Source organism: Aquarana catesbeiana, linkage group LG02 (assembly GCF_042186555.1).
Source record: "Aquarana catesbeiana isolate 2022-GZ linkage group LG02, ASM4218655v1, whole genome shotgun sequence".
Classification (NCBI taxonomy): Eukaryota; Metazoa; Chordata; class Amphibia; order Anura; family Ranidae; genus Aquarana; species Aquarana catesbeiana.
The window spans coordinates 403,895,604-403,911,661 of record NC_133325.1 but is presented as its reverse complement, the minus strand read 5'-3'; the positions used below and the strand labels follow the sequence as shown (position 1 = coordinate 403,911,661).

General features: G+C 42.0%; 1 protein-coding gene across 23 annotated transcripts in view; it reads left to right on the top strand.

Annotated features, from left to right (window-relative positions):
- Positions 1–16,058, top strand: part of MACF1 (microtubule actin crosslinking factor 1) — a 437,650-nt gene that overhangs the window by 238,853 nt on the left and 182,739 nt on the right. For 18 of the 23 annotated variants that reach the window (XM_073615331.1, XM_073615324.1, XM_073615314.1 and 15 more), the window contains 3 exons: positions 5,875–6,090; positions 6,244–6,393; positions 12,281–12,514. The exons of the other annotated variants lie outside the window; for them this stretch is intronic. In XM_073615331.1, coding sequence (XP_073471432.1) covers positions 5,875–6,090; positions 6,244–6,393; positions 12,281–12,514 — 600 coding nt within the window. The remainder of the gene's footprint in view (positions 1–5,874; positions 6,091–6,243; positions 6,394–12,280; positions 12,515–16,058) is intronic. 23 annotated transcript variants of the gene reach the window in all.

The following is a 16,058-nucleotide window of genomic DNA, read 5'->3' as shown; positions in this document are numbered from 1 at the left end:
TGATTACATGTGTGGAGTTAACATTTAGAAACGCTTTAAACTCTTAATATCAGGGGGCCGAAATGCTGTCAATACAAGTTAATTAGACCATCACTATGCTGAGAATACAAAAGAAACCCATGTGAGATATTAAAAACATTAGTAGTGACAAATCAATTTGATGCATTCTTGCAAAGAAGAAACACTTCTGACCTCCATTAAAGGCTACTAGTTTACAGCTTGGCTGCATTCACACCTGAGCGTTTTCAGCTCGTAAAACGCTCATCTCAAAAGTTCCAAAACGCCCAATGAGCATTCGTTTAAATGGCCCCTGTTCACATCTGAGCCTTCTGTCGCCTGAAGCAAAGCGCCTGAAGCTCAGAAAAGTACATGAGCTTCGCTAAGGTTCTTTAACAAACCTCTAAGGCAGCGGTTCTCAACCTGGGGGTCGACTGCCGATTTGCCACAGGGTCGCGAATGCTGGCCGAGATGGACCCAAAGTTACTGTGTTATGCCAGAGTCTGTCCGTCTCAGCCAGCAAGATGTCACTTCCAGGAGAGGAGAGACCGCACGGAAGTGACGTTCCGTCAGCGCCATCTTGGTACTCTCGTCCTCAGTGAGGCTACACTTAGAAGTCGGCAAGCAGACATCTTTTTACACCCACCGAAGTCCACTTGCTGAGGACGAGTCTACCAAGATGGCGGCGACGAGACATCTTTTCCGGTTAACACAGACGGCTTGCTGATTCTGACGGAACACCAGTGATTTGATAAGTCAGAGATAGCATTTTTGAACATCACACGCCGCCACTGTGCCCATCACACGCCGCCACTGTGCCCATCACACGCCGCCACTGTGCCCATCACACGCCGCCACTGTGCCCATCACACGCCGCCACTGTGCCCATCACACGCCGCCACTGTGCCATATCAAATGCTCCCACTATACCATCAAATGCTGCCCCCGTGCCATATCAATGCTCCCACTGTGCCCCGCCGCCCTCCCGCCGTCTGCCCGGCACTTACCCAGTCTCTCGGTGGGGCATTTTATTCATTTGTAACTTATATGTTAAATATTTTGCGCTGTATATTACAGATTGTTTTGTGATTAACCACTACGCTTTAAGATGTTAAATTTGTAGGAATGAAAATACACCCTGCATATCAGATATTTATATTTCGATTCATAACAGTCGCAAAATTACAGCAATGAAATGACCTACGAAAATAATTTTACTGTTAGGGGTCCCTACAACTTGGAAGGGGTCACGGCACTAGAAAAAGGTTGAGAACCACTGCTCTAAGAGCTTCACTGAACGGCTGTATTTATACTGAGATTAAATTACACACAGGTGGACTCTATTTACTAATTAGGTGACTTCTGAAGGCAGTTGGTTCCACTAGATTTTAGTTTAGGGTATCCGAGTAAAGACCATTTTATCACTTTCCTTCCACTTCACAATTATGTACTACTTTGTGTTGGTTTATCACACAAAATACATTTACGTTTTTGGTTGTAACATGACAAAATGTGGAAAATTTCAAGGGGTATGAATACTTTTTCAAGGCACTGTATGTTCCTTGCTAAAGAAAGTTGTTATGGGTGAAGTTCCGCTTTAAAGTGGTCCTATAGCTTGAAGGTTTTTTTTTTTACCTTAAAGAGGAGTTCCACCCAGGGGGTCGGGTAAAATAAAAAAAAAATTAAAAGTCAGCAGCTACAAATACTGCAGCTGCTGACTTTTAATTGGACACTCACCTGTCCCTGGGTCCAGCGATGCGGGGGATCGAAGCCCCGCTCGTCTCCCCCTCCATTCAGCGGCGCCGGCATTGCAACTGATTGTGCCGGGCTGTGGCTTCACAGCCTGGCACCCACTGCGCATGCGCGAGCGGCGCCGCGCGCCGTGATTGGCCGCTCAGTCACCTGGGACCTGTAATGGGTCCCAGATGATTGACAGCGGCGAGGGAGCAGAGCGGAGCCCTTCCTGTGCCAAAGGGGGAAGTGATGTCACTAGCCCAGGCACTGGAAGGGGCAGACTACGAGGGACGCCCTAGCAACAGGCATTTAGAGGTAAGTTAAAAAAAAAATATCTAAATGTTTTTTTGTTTTTTTTTTTGTTTTTTTGAGTGGAACCCCACTTTAAAGCAGTCTCTGCACTAAAGGATAAGTTCACCTTTTGTAACATGTTAATTGTAATGTGTCTATGCACACAGGCGTGTAAACAAGCGTTGTGCATTCTTCAGTTAAAAAAAATAGAAAAATCCTCATTTTTGGTCAGTAATTTATGCCTCATGCGCGCAAATATGTGCGATTGCGCACATATGCCCATTTATATACTGCAGAACAAGAACACAAGAATAAGTTTACATGAAAATGCGCGCGGGATTGCGTGAACTTACACAAACGCGAGAATACGTGCAAATACATACAAAAAAGACTTCTGGATAAGTAGATGCTCAAACAGGAGTATGGTGTGTGGGAGGCCTTACACAGGAGGTCTGGTGCCATTATCATTGTTCTCACTCTGACATTTGCGGCTGATGTGTGATCATCATGTACATGTATGTGCGGACCTACACATGCATTCAAAACACAGGGGGGTGGGGCTGATTTAAAAAAAAAAAAAAAAAAAGATTTATTTTTATTGAATTTTTCTTTTTTACACTGTCCATTTTTTTATCAACTTTATTGCTCTCAAAAGGGATGAACAACATCCCTTGTGATAGCATGGGCCATGACAAATCCACTTTATGGAGATATCTGGGGTTTGTTAGACCCTAGACATTTCCTTTGCCCTCCAAAGCAATCAATTAAACCATTACCAGCTTTACTAGCTGGTAATGGTCGGTAAACAAAAGACCAAAACGGCAAGTGACAAAATCCTTGTCGCTTCTAGTTTCATACATCATAAAGATGATCAGGGAGTGGAAGATCCTCCTTCGTCTCTGTGGTCACCTGCCAATAGCGGCACCGGCCCCCCAGGTGGGACAGGAGAGCACAGTAATGGAGGCTGAAGGGGAGGTGAAGCGGTTAAGCTGCTGTTTAACCGTTACAATCAACCGTTAAAAATGCCCGTGTTGTGCTACGGAAGCGCTTTTCAGGCGCTTCGAAAACGCTGCCCATTCATTGCAAAGGGCAGGGGCGTTCTGGAAGCGCTGTATACAGCGCTCCCAAACCGCCCCAATGATGCTGCTTGCAGGACTTTTTCTAACGCCTCGCAAGTGCACTGCCCCAGTGTGAAAGCACTTGGGCTTTCACATTCAGGCAGCATTGGAGGCAGTTTTCAGGCGCTTTACAGGCGCTATTTATAGTGCTAAAACGCCTGAAAACTGCCTCAGTGTGAAAGGGCTCTTAGTAAAACCATACATGTCATTGCAACTACTGTACTTTGCTTTTTCAATCATCTGAATTATACCTTGTCATGTTTATGATAAATTGGACCTTCAATTGATGGTGTATGGCAATAGATATCTCCTGTGTTTTTTATTTTTATTTTATTATTATCAAAGGAAAACTGGGTCAAATATAGTAAAAAAAAAAAATACCATATTTATCGGCATATAACACACACCCTAACTTTAAGAGGGAAGTTTCAGGAAAAAACTTAAATTTGAAGCAAAATAACGGTCAGCGCCCATCAATACAGCCTTATAACTGCCCATCTGCAGCCTCGCCAGTGCCCATCAATGCAGCATGATAAATGCCCATCTGCAGCCTCCCCAGTGCCCATCATTGCAGTCTGATCAGTGCCAATCATTGCAGCCTGATCAGTGCCCATCTGCAGCCTCTAATATGCCCATCATTGCAGCCTGTGTGTGTGTGTATATACACAGTGGGGACAGAAGTTATTCAGACCCCCTTAAATTTTTCACTCTTTGTTATATTGCAGCCATTTGCTAAAATCATTTAAGTTCCTTTTTTTCCTCATTAATGTACACACAGCACCCCATATTGACCGAAAAACACAGAATTGTTGACATTTTTGCAGATTTATTAAAAAAGATAAACTGAAATATCACATGGTCCTAAGTATTCAGACCCTTTGCTATGACATTCATATATTTAACTCAGGTGTTGTTCATTTCTTCTGATCATCCTTGAGATGGTTCTACACCTTCATTTGAGTCCAGCTGTGTTTGATTATACTGATTGGACTTGATTAGGAAAGCCACACACCTGTCTATATAAGAACTTACAGCTCACAGTGCATGTCAGAGCAAATGAGAATCATGAGGTCAAAGGAACTGCCTGAAGAGCTCAGAGACAGAATTGTGGCAAGGCACAGATCTGGCCAAGGTTACAAAAATTTTTCTGCTGCACTTAAGGTTCCTAAGAGCACAGTAGCCTCCATAATCCTTAAATGGAAGATGTTTGGGACGACCAGAACCCTTCCTAGAGATGGCCGTCTGGCCAAACTGAGCTATCGGGGAGAAGAACCTTGGTGAGAGAGGTAAAGAAGAACCCAAAGATCACTGTGGCTGAGCTCCAGAGATGCAGTCGGGAGATGGGAGAAAGTTGTAGAAAGTCAACCATCACTGCAGCCCTCCACCAGTCGGGGCTTTATGGCAGAGTGGCCCAACGGAAGCCTCTCCTTAGTGCAAGACACATGAAAGCCCGCATGGAGTTTGCTAAAAAAAACACCCAAAGGACTCCAAGATGGTGAGAAATAAGATTCTCTGGTCTGATGACACCAAGATAGAACTTTTTGGCCTTAATTCTAAGCGGAATGTGTGGAGAAAACCAGGCACTGCTCATCACCTGTCCAATACAGTCCCAACAGTGAAGCATGGTGGTGGCAGCATCATGCTGTGGGGGTGTTTTTCAGCTGCAGGGACAGGATGACTGGTTGCAATTGAGGGAAAGATGAATGTGGCCAAGTACAGGGATATCCTGGACGAAAACCTTCTCCAGAGTGCTCAGGACCTCAGACTGGGCCAAAGGTTTACCTTCTAACAAGACAATGACCCTAAGCACACAGCTAAAATAATGAAGGAGTGGCTTCACAACAACTCAGTGACTGTTCTTGAATGGCCCAGCCAGAGCCCTGACTTAAACCCAATTGAGCATCTCTGGAGAGACCTAAAAATGGCTGTCCACCAACGTTTACCATCCAACCTGACAGAACTGGGGAGGATCTGCCAGGAGGAATGGCAGAGGATCCCCAAATCCAGGTTTGAAAAACTTGTTGCATCTTTCCCAAAAAGACTCGTGGCTGTATTAGATCAAAAGGGTGCTTCTAATAATACTGAGCACAGGGTCTGAATACTTAGGACAATGTGATATATCAGTTTTTCTTTTTTAATAAATCTGCAAAAATGTCAACGATTCTGTTTTTCTGTCAAAATGGGGTGCTGTGTGTACATTAATGAGGAAAAAAAAAATGAACTTAAATGATTTTAGCAAATGCCTGCAATATAACAAAGAGTGAAAAATTTATGGGGGTCTGAATACTTTCCGTCCCCACTGTGTGTGTGTGTGTATGTATATATATATATATATATATATATATATATATATGTGTGTGAGGTTGGGGTGAACAGATATAAGCTCACCATACACATTACAAGCTGCGTGTACTATCTCCTTTAAATCCACAAATATGTGTAGTGCAAGTACCTGCCCAATTGGACGTTTGCTGATTGGAGAGATTGGGTAGGTCCAATTACATAGGTGTGGTAAATGTAAAGTTGATTGTACAGCTAGATTGTAATGTATGGGGTGCCCTGAACGGTTTAAGTGGATGATTGCAACAGGATTCTTCAACTGAGAGTGCAAAAATCTTCTTGCATGATTGAAAATCTTTTATTGTTTAAAAAATAAAATTTCTGTCAAAAACACTTAATATTGTTAAGTATTTTGTTTCATACTCTCATTGTGATCATTCCTTGCTGTCTGCAGGTGCTCGATCAGGAATTAAAGGATTTGGAGTCCCCAGTGGCCCAAGAGCTTGAATTTGTTAGTCAGATTGTTGCTGAACAGCCTCCACATGTTCCTGCACAGCTTCTTCGAGCTTTAGAGAAAGATGCCAAGAATTTAGAAAAGTCTCTTAATTCCATCAGAAATATATCACAAACACGTGTCAAACATCTGCAGTCCATGCTGGAACAAGAAAAGGTCTGTATAGTTATTTACTGTCTCAAATGTTTTTCTTTGAATAAATACTTATATGGTTACTTGCCATGGTGCAAATGTTTGGGATCCTGGATTTTGTGAGTTGTGTGTTTAAGTAAATGCCAAGATAAAGCCAGATTAAATATTTTTTCACAGGTGAAAGTCTTGGCACAACACAAAGAGCTGGAAAACAAGCTCCTTTCCCTTCTTCAGTGGGTGAAGGAAACTTCTGAATCATTGGATTGTGAGGAGACAAATGATTCAGGACTAGAATCTACATTGCAAAGTCCGATAGATCACATAGAGGTAATTCCTGTAAAACAAGTGTCATGTTTCCAGCATGGTCAGCAATGTTTAAAGTAGAATTCCAGGCAAAACTACTCTTAAAATGCCCCCCCCCCCCCAACAGCTACTCTGTCCAACCAGTAAAAGAAAGATCTGTATGCTTACATATTTTCAGGCTACTCCTGTCCGGCCACATGATCCAGCTCCCCTCTGCCAGCCAGCAGTGGATGCAGGGGAGAAGAGAGAGCACTGGCAACGGATTGGCCATAGGAGCTTTTGGATGACATCACTGCTCCCTGGCATTACCAGCTGTTGTCGAGCACCTTTTCCTCTCCCTTGTAGTCAGTGCTGGCTGACACGGGGGAGATCATGTGACTGGACCAAAGCGATCTGAAAATGGGTAACTATACAGATCCTTCCTATACTGGTTAGTCTGAATAGGTGTTAGGAGGGGGTTAGGAGCACTTTTTTTTTTTTGTATAATCTTTATTTTAGTTTTCCAAAAACAAAAGAGAAAAGGCACACACAGTGAGGGGAAAAAGTATTTGATCCCCTGCTGATTTTGTAAGTTTGCCCACTGACAAAGAAATGATCAGTCTATAATTTTAATGGTAGATTTATTTTAACAGTGAAAGACAGAATAACACAAAAATCCAGAAAAACGCATATCAGCTGTAAATTCATTTGCATTTTAATGAGTGAAATAAGCATTTGACCCCTTTGCAGAACATGACTTAGTACTTGGTGGCAAAACCCTTGTTGGCAATCAGAGGTCAGACGTTTCTTGTAGTTGATAGAAAGGGAAAGCCGCTTCAAAAGCCTCTGTAGTCCCTTAAGTAAATCCTGTCCCACCGCATAAAGCTGGGTGCTGGCTGTGCTTCAAAATACGAGAAGGAAGAAATTCCTGGACTCATAGTAAGCATCTCTGAATGTGAAACGCGTTAGCTATTTTATACCTGGTTTGTCCACCTTTTGTTTGGTTTTGTTTGCCTTTTTGGATTTTAAGATTTTTCTAAATAAAGATGTTTTCGCATGGAGTGCGGCAGTCCAGGAATTTCTTCCTTCTCGTTTCTTGTAATTGGCCACCAGGTTTGCACACATCTCAGGAGGGGTTTTGTCCCACTTCTGTATGCAGATCCTCTCCAAGTCATTAAGTTTTTGAGGCTGACGTTTGGCAGCTCGGACCTTCGGCTCTCTCCACATATTTTTTTTTTATGGGATTAAGGTCTGGCTAGCCCACTCTGGGACCTTAAAGCAGAGTTCCACCCAAAAATGGAACTTCCGCTTTAAGGGATGGTGACCACCTGACATGCCACATTTAGCATGTAATTTTTTTGTGGGGGAGCGGGTACCCAGTTTTTAAGGGCACCAAGCTCCCCCTTCCTCCTCTGGCTCCGCGGTGCCTGAAGGAAGTTCACCTCTCCCCATCACTTCCTGCAAGGATAAATGTTTCCTTCTCCATTTTGACGGTCGGGATGGTATTCTTCCTCCAAACACAACAAGTTAAGTTGATGCCAATGAGCTTGATTTTGGTCTCATCTCATGACCACAACACTTTCACACAGTTCTCCTCTGACTCATTCAGATGTTCATTAGCAAACTTCAGATGGGCCTGTACACATGCTTTCTTGAGCAGGGGGACCTTGCGGGCGCTGCAGGATTTCAGTCCCTCACGGCATAGTGTTTTGCCAATTGTTTTCTTGGTATGGACCCAGCTGCCTTGAGATCATTGACAAGATTCTCCCGTGTAGTTCTGGGCTGATTCGTCACCATTCTCATGATCATTGAAACTCCATGAAATGAGATCTTGCATGGAGCCTCAGACTGAAGGAAAATGGCAGTTATTTTTGTATTTCTTCCATTTGCGAATAATCGCACCAACTGTTGTCACCCTCTCACCAAACTGTTTGGTGATGGTCTTGTAGCCCATTCCAGCCTTGTGTAGGTCTAAAATCTTGTCCTTGACATCCTTGGACAGCTCTTTGGTCTTGGCCTTGGAATCTTATTGATTGCTTTGTGGACAGGTGTCTTTTATAAAGGTAACAAGCTGCGATTAGCAGCACTCCCCTTGAGAGAGTGCTCCTAATCTCAGCTTGTTAACTGTATAGAAGTAGAGCCAGAAATCTTGCTGATTGATAGGGGATCAAATTGTTTCAACTTGGGTTGACATTGGGTCAAATTGTTTCACTCATTAAAATGCAAATCGATGAGTAACTTTTTTGAAATGCGTTTTTCTGGATATTTTTGTTGTTGTTCTGTCTTTCACTGTTAAAAAAAAAAAAAAAAAACCCACTATTAAAATTATAGACTGATCATTTCGTTGTCAGCAGGCAACCAAACAAAATCAGCAGGGGATCAAATACTTTTTTTTTCCCTCACTGTAAAGTACGATGCAAATAGTGTGTGAATAATAGTACATCTCTGTAACTTCAAGTGTACAATCACAAGGCTAGTATGCAAAAAAAAAGGGATACTTCTAATAACTTTAGAGAAACGTACATACTGTAAGCATGCTTACTGGTACCCATAGGTTCCCTAGCAACAGGGAAACAACTCTTAAGTACACTCAAATGATACCATCTTGTGCGGAATCAGGATAACCTCTGCACTGCCGCCCAAGCTGTGGGTATGGCGGCAGGGCTTGAGCCCCCCCCCCCACAGTGACTGGTCATTAAATGTGCCAACTAAGTCAGTCAGGAGACTGCAGCTCATTGGTCAAAACCAAAACACACAAATAAACATAAAAACAAAGGAAAAAGAATCTGTCCCCCTGTAGGGGCAGGGAAAAAAAACAAAAAAAAACAAAAACATGCCCCTCTCCACGAGTAGAAGGGGTGAGAATAAGAAAGCAGGCTAATGCTATTAAATAGCACGTGATTTTCCCATCACATCCATGTCAAGGATATGAAGACTAGAGGGCTCCTCTATCAAAAAATGACATGGAAAGATTCAGATGTTGAGGTTCGTTAGTTTACTGGGACAAGTTGCAAAAATGTGGAGTTGGCTAGCGCTAAGGGTTGGGAGCATTTAAGAGTAGATAGCTTTTGCTGGAATTGTACTTGAGGCCCCATTGATATCAGTGCTCTGTGCCAATTCACGTTCTTTGTCTCCCATTTTTTGCACAACAGCCTGCCCTGTGCACAAAACTCTTGCCAATGTGGCTCCTGTACCTTTTTTCAGGCAGTGAGTCTTGTGAGTTTGTTGAACAACAATACACGCAACTGCTACTCGTCTTTGGGTGCCTTTAACAATTAACAGCACCACAAGTGCTATGTGCATCTGTAGCGCTCTTTTGCTCATTCCGGGAACGTGCACAGGTGTTAATGGGGCCTTCTGGTAAGACTAAATATATTATTTTGAAGCATGCTTTGTTTTGTACCATGGTGTATGTCACTACGAGTTAAAGGGTATTTAAGTGTTAAAGTATAACTAAAGGCAAAACATTTTCTTTAGTTTTGGATATAGTGAAGAGGGATTTAAATACCTGTCAGTTTTTATAGCTATCTGTGCCCCCCTTAGGGAGATTCACCCTCTCTATATGTCCTTTTTACCATTATCATCGAAAGTGAAAGAAACAAAAAATCCCAAATTTTGGGTTGTCCCCAGAAAAGTAATAGAGGTGAAATCTTCCAATGGGGATACTAATTCTGATGGCCTGGGTGTCCCCAAGGGAATTCCTTTATTGCAGGGATTTCCTCTCACTTCCTGTTTTGGCTATAGGACAGGAAGTGAAGGTAAATTCCCCCCAATGTGGCACAGATGGCAAAAAAATAAATCAACAGGGGCTATAATCCTGATATAACAAGTAATGTGAGACTGCGCTTAGGATACACAATAGGTCTGCATCCTCCCTAATAGAGCTCCCCTAAGGGGTCTCCAAATAAGAAAGAAATAATAAAAGGGGTAATTGGCGCTACCTAAAGATAATGCGATTAAGACGTATTTGAGGGTATATATGTGTGGCCTTACAGTGGCATGCACAAACGTAAAAATATGTGAACTCAAAAACAATAAAGGCATATAAACTCAAAGAATGCATATATAGCCCCCCGGGCAATAGCATGCTACACGTTCTCTGGTAATTTCCTATTCCTTATGTGACTTTATTGAGAAGAGAGAACCTCATGAAATTGAGCTGCATTCATAAAGGTATCACCTTATGTATATTCAAATATCAATAGAAATTGCAAAAACTTAAAAAATACCGTGAAAAATATAAGACCGCAGTATTGCGTACACACTATAATACTGTGACTCTGCTTATGTGACATGTGCAAATAAAGTCCATATATAAACGTGTAAATAGTCCATATATTATTCATATAATCTTCTTCAGATGATGTGACATAAAACTAAATGGTGACTCTGTGCTCCCCTCCAGGGTCCCCACTCACCAGATCCACTCGCCCCTACAGGGGCAATACGCATATAGATGCAATCACTGCGATTACTCCCCCATAGTTGTTACGATATCCAGGGTAGATTTCTGCCTTCAGATAGATTGTGGTATATTCTGTGGTTGGTTCCTCCTCTGCTGCTACTTCCAATGTCTAGTAGAGAGAAGACATTGGAAGTAGCAGCAGAGGAGGAACCAACCACAGAATATACCACAATCTATCTGAAGGCGGAAATCTACCCTGGATAACGTAACAACTATGGGGGAGTAATCGCAGTGATTGCATCTATATGCGTATTGCCCCTGTAGGGGCGAGCGGATCTGGTGAGTGGGGACCCTGGAGGGGAGCATAGAGTCCCCAGAAGATATTGAGAGCACCCAAGTCACCATTTAGTTTTTATGTCACATCATCTGAAGAAGATTATATGCACAATATATTTACACTTTATATATGGACTTTATTTGCACATGTCACATAAGCAGAGTCACAGTATTATAGTGTGTCCGCAATACTGTGGACTTATATTTTTCACAGTATATTTTAAGTTTTTGCAATTTCTATTGATATTTGGATAAATATAAGGTGATACCTTTATGAATGCAGCTCAATTTCATGAGGTTCTCTCTTCTCAATAAGGTCACATAAGGAATAGGAAATTACCAGAGAACGTGTAGCATGCTATTGCCCAGGGGCTATAATCCTACCTTACTCTATCCAAAATGAAAAAAAAAATATTTCCCAGCACTTTCTGTCCCTATAAATCCCTTTGCCTGGGACTGGAACTGAGAAAAAATCTTCCTGATGGTAACATTGCATTAAAAACCTACTGTAAGTGGGCTTCATCAAAATGGTGGCCGTATTCAGTATTTTTGTAATCCTCTAGTGTAGTCCTTGTTTGAATTCTGGGACGCATATACAGGCACTTTTCTCTTCAAATATGAGGCATCTCATCAAGTCTGTGGGAAATCTATAGATTATTCCTAAGGACATAAAATCGTTTCAATTGTTGATGGATGAATAATTTCTCTTTCTGATGTCTGTGTTTGGAATGAAGTTTGTAGTATTACATATAGGTGTACATTATGGATGTTAAAGAGGACCTTGCAATACAAGGCATGGTCTGCATACTCCGTGGGTGGAAGACCATGGTAAAAGTAAATGTATTTCTAACTTTTTTTCTTTTACAGCTAGCTTTTACACCTACTATAACAGTAGATGATTTTTACATTGAGTGGGGACTTGGACAGTATATGTGGACCTTGCTTTTTCTTGCAAGATTCTCTTTAATAAGCAATATCTAATGTTTTGTTCTCTTTAGGGCATAAATGGAAATGACTGCGTAAAAAAAATGGTGTGCTGCCCATAGCAACCAGCTACATTTTCCATTCTATAGCTATATTGGAGAGGGATACAAGTAAAATGGCTGATATTGGAAACAGGTGGTGCTTCCAACGGACCTATTGATAAATATATCCAGTGTCTTAACATTAGTAAATCTGTCTATATTGCAGAGCCTGAGGCAGCCTATGGCAGACACCAAGCTAGAACTGGAGAACATAGCTTTTGAAATTCAGTTATTTATCTCTGAGCAAGCCCAAGATTTGACACCTCAACAAAGTCGCATATTGCTTCGTCTTCTTAATGATCTACAGAGGTCCTTTCGAGAGCTCTCTGAGACAATGGTGGCAAGAAATGAGATTCTGCAATCCCGTGAGCGACTGGTGAAGCACAGCATGGAAGTCAAGGTCAGACAGTACATTTCCTATCCTGCAAAGCTCTCGCTGCTTACCGAGTTCAATTAGCATCCCAAGCACGCTGTGTGTGATATGAAAACTGCTGCTTACTTCTACCCCTATGTGACAGTAGATCTTCTCCAGAGCTATTTCCTGACCTGATCTCATCCTAATGAAAAAACAAATCTATATTTTATTTTAGCTACTCCATGGGAGTTGTTACTGTATGAATGGAAACAGCAGTGACTGCTGCAGTAAGTTTTGATGTGCACTGTATTATAATCTCATCTTATTAAAATAAGAACATTTTGCATTCCATTTTTGAGTGTGCACAGCAGATGACATGTCCGTATATACAACTAAGCATCCACGGTAGTGTTCCACTGCCCAGCCACTCTACCCAGCCTGCATCAGCTTGATGGGATTGAAAGGGTTGAAACTGAACAGAAAGTACCAGTAGACAGCATAGTTTGTTTATTAAACCACCAAGATCGACAAGAGGTTATTAACAAAAATTCTAGTGGGAGTGACCACATCATCAATAAATCACTTGTAAGAACAGACTTTGTGTGTTAAAAAATAAGTCTGTTTGCTGGAAAATTTATCCAAACCTAAGCTTTTTTATTGTTCTTTACACCCTAAAATTGTATGCATACTCATGATGCAATCCAAAATTAATTATAAAATTCAAAGAAAATCAAGTCTAGCAAGATCAGTTCTCCACTCAAATTGTATCCATTATAAACTATACTTGGGTCCTGACAAGCTGCTTAAAGGAGAAGTACAGCCAAAGCTCACAGGAGTGCAGCCCATTTTGCACTCCTGTGACTCGTTTTCAGCAGAGAGCAGGCTGAAGTCCACTCTCTGCTGACATCACAGTGTCGGTCCGGGCTCAGGCGTCATCACGATCATGAAGTCGGGATCCGCCCACATAACAGGACCGGCACCTGGCTCAGCCTCTCAGCGAGTCAGTGAAAGCCTGAGCCGGCCGCTCCTGCCCGGTCCACTGCCCAGCACTCCAGTGAGGGAGGAGGGGGCAGAGCAGAAAGCTGCTGACTCACAGTCAGCAGCTCTTGGCTCAGGGAGTTGTGAGAACAGAGCGATTGGCATTGTTCGATCGCTCGATTCTCAGTGTTAGAGGCGCTGGGGACATGCAGCATTGGACCGATGGTGCATCCACCTAGGTAAGTATGAATTAAAAAAAGACCCCATACATCTCTTTTAATCTCTTTGTTATAGCAACAGCCCATTGCGTATTAAAAAATGCTGCCTCTCATGGTACTGCAAGCAGTTTGATACTATTGAAAAAAAAACATAATAAACTAATAAATAATAAAAAACTAATAAATTAGTGACACAGTTGAATTTAAAGGCTACCTGTCACATAGCAAAGTCTTAATGTATTTATGGTCCGTGTGTCTGAATTCCTGGGCGGACAATTGTGACAGATTTGCAAGTTTTGCAACAGACTTATTACTGAAGACCAGCGAGATTTTTATTCTAAGCAGACAAAGTAAAAAGCGATAAGGGTCAGCTTTTATTCAGTTGCTTTAGAGCAGTTAAAGGAGACCTTTTGTGACGCAAGCTGTAACCTTGCAATGAATCTGTGGCAAAAATTGGCTTTCTCTGCGACAGAATTGATCGTCAAAACGTCCCTCAGATTGTTTTGGGTGTGAAACTTTTTAGCAAGCACTATTGTACATTTGAAGCTGGATTGCAGACTTTTTTTTTTTTTTTGCATAGTTACATTGGTCCAGCATGGACCATGGTAAGTATGCATGCTATACCTATGTGATCCTTGTCAAACTGAATGTAACTATGCAAATAAACCATACCTGCAGGTGCAGCTTTAAGTATTCAGACTTGTGGCATCATGGCTGGCTGTATTCCTAAATATGCAATAGTTACCCAACTATTTTTATTTACCGCTATGTACACTGCTTGTATGGACTTTAAATGTAATCTATGGTCACAACAATTCTATAACATCAGCATTGCAATACAAACAATTCTTAGCTTACTTGAAAAATCTTTTATGTTGTAAATTCTGCCTCTCTGCTGTTTTTTTGGTACCGTGCTGGTTGCAAGCTGTAATTCCTGTACTGGCTCCCCCTTCTGAAGTTCAGAAGGCAGGTTCTATGAATTCTGTAACACAGTTGTCTATTAACAGAACATTGTGAATACAGTGAGGGAAAAAGGTATTTGAACCCATGCTGATTTTGTACATTTGCCCACTGACAAAGAAATTATCAGTTCTAATGGTAGGTTTATTTTGAGACCGAAGAACATCAAAAAATCCAGAAATTTCAGAAAAATTATAAATTGATTTGCATTTTAATGAGTGAAATAAGTATTTGACCCCTTCACAAAACATAACTTAGTACTTGGTGGCAAAACCCTTGTTGGCAATCACACAGAGGTCGGACGTTTCTTGTAGTTGGCCACCAAGTTTGCACCCATCTCAGGAGGAATATTGTCCCAATCCTCTTTGCAGATCCTCTCCAAGTCATTAAGGTTTTGAGGCTGACGTATGGTAACTCGAACCTTCAGCTCCCTCCATATATTTTCTATGGGATTAACATCTGGAGACTGGCTAGGCCACTCCAGGACCTTAATGTGCTTCTTCTTGAGCCATTCCTTTGTAGTCTTGGTTGTGTGTTTTGGGTCATTGTCATTCTGAAATACCCATCCATGACCCATTTTCAATGCCCTGGCTGAGGGAAGGAGGTTCTCACCCAAGATCTGACGGTGTATGGCCCCGTCCATCGTCCCTTTGATGCGGTGAAGTTGTCCTGTCCATAATGATTTCACCTCCATGTTTGACGGTGAGGATGATGTTCTTGGGGTCATAGGCAGCATTCCTCCTCCTCCAAGCACGGCAAGTTGAGTTGATGCCAAAAATCCTGATTTTGGTCTCATCTGATCACAACACATTCACCCAGTTCTCCTTTGAATCATTCAGATGTTCATTAGCAAACTCCAGACGAGCCTGTACATGTGCTTTCTTGAGCAGGGGGCCCTTGAGGGTGCTGCAGGATTTCAGTCCTTTGCAGCGTAGTGTGGTACAAATTGTTTCCTGGTGACTATGTTCCCAGCTGCCTTGAGATCATTGACAAGATTTTTCCACGTAGGTCTGGGCTGATTTCTCACCGTCCTCATGATCATTGAAACTCCACGAGTTGAGACCCATCATGGAGCTCATTTATTTTGTGTTTCTTCCTTTTGCGAATAAGTGTACCGACCGTTGTCACCCTCTCACCAAGCTGCTTAGCGATGGTCTTGTAGCCCATTCCAGCCTTGTGTAGGTCTACAATCTTGTCCCTGACATCTTTGGACAGCTCTTTGGTCTTGGCCATTGTGGAGAGATTGGTTCTGTGGACAGGTGTCTTTTATACAAGTAACAAGCTGAGATTAGGAGCACTCCCATTAAGAAAGTGCTCCTAATCTAAGCTCATTACCTAAATAGAAAACCCCTGGGAGCCAGAAATCTTACTGATTGATGGGGGATCAAATACTTATTTCACTCATTAAAATGCATATCAATTCATAACTTTTT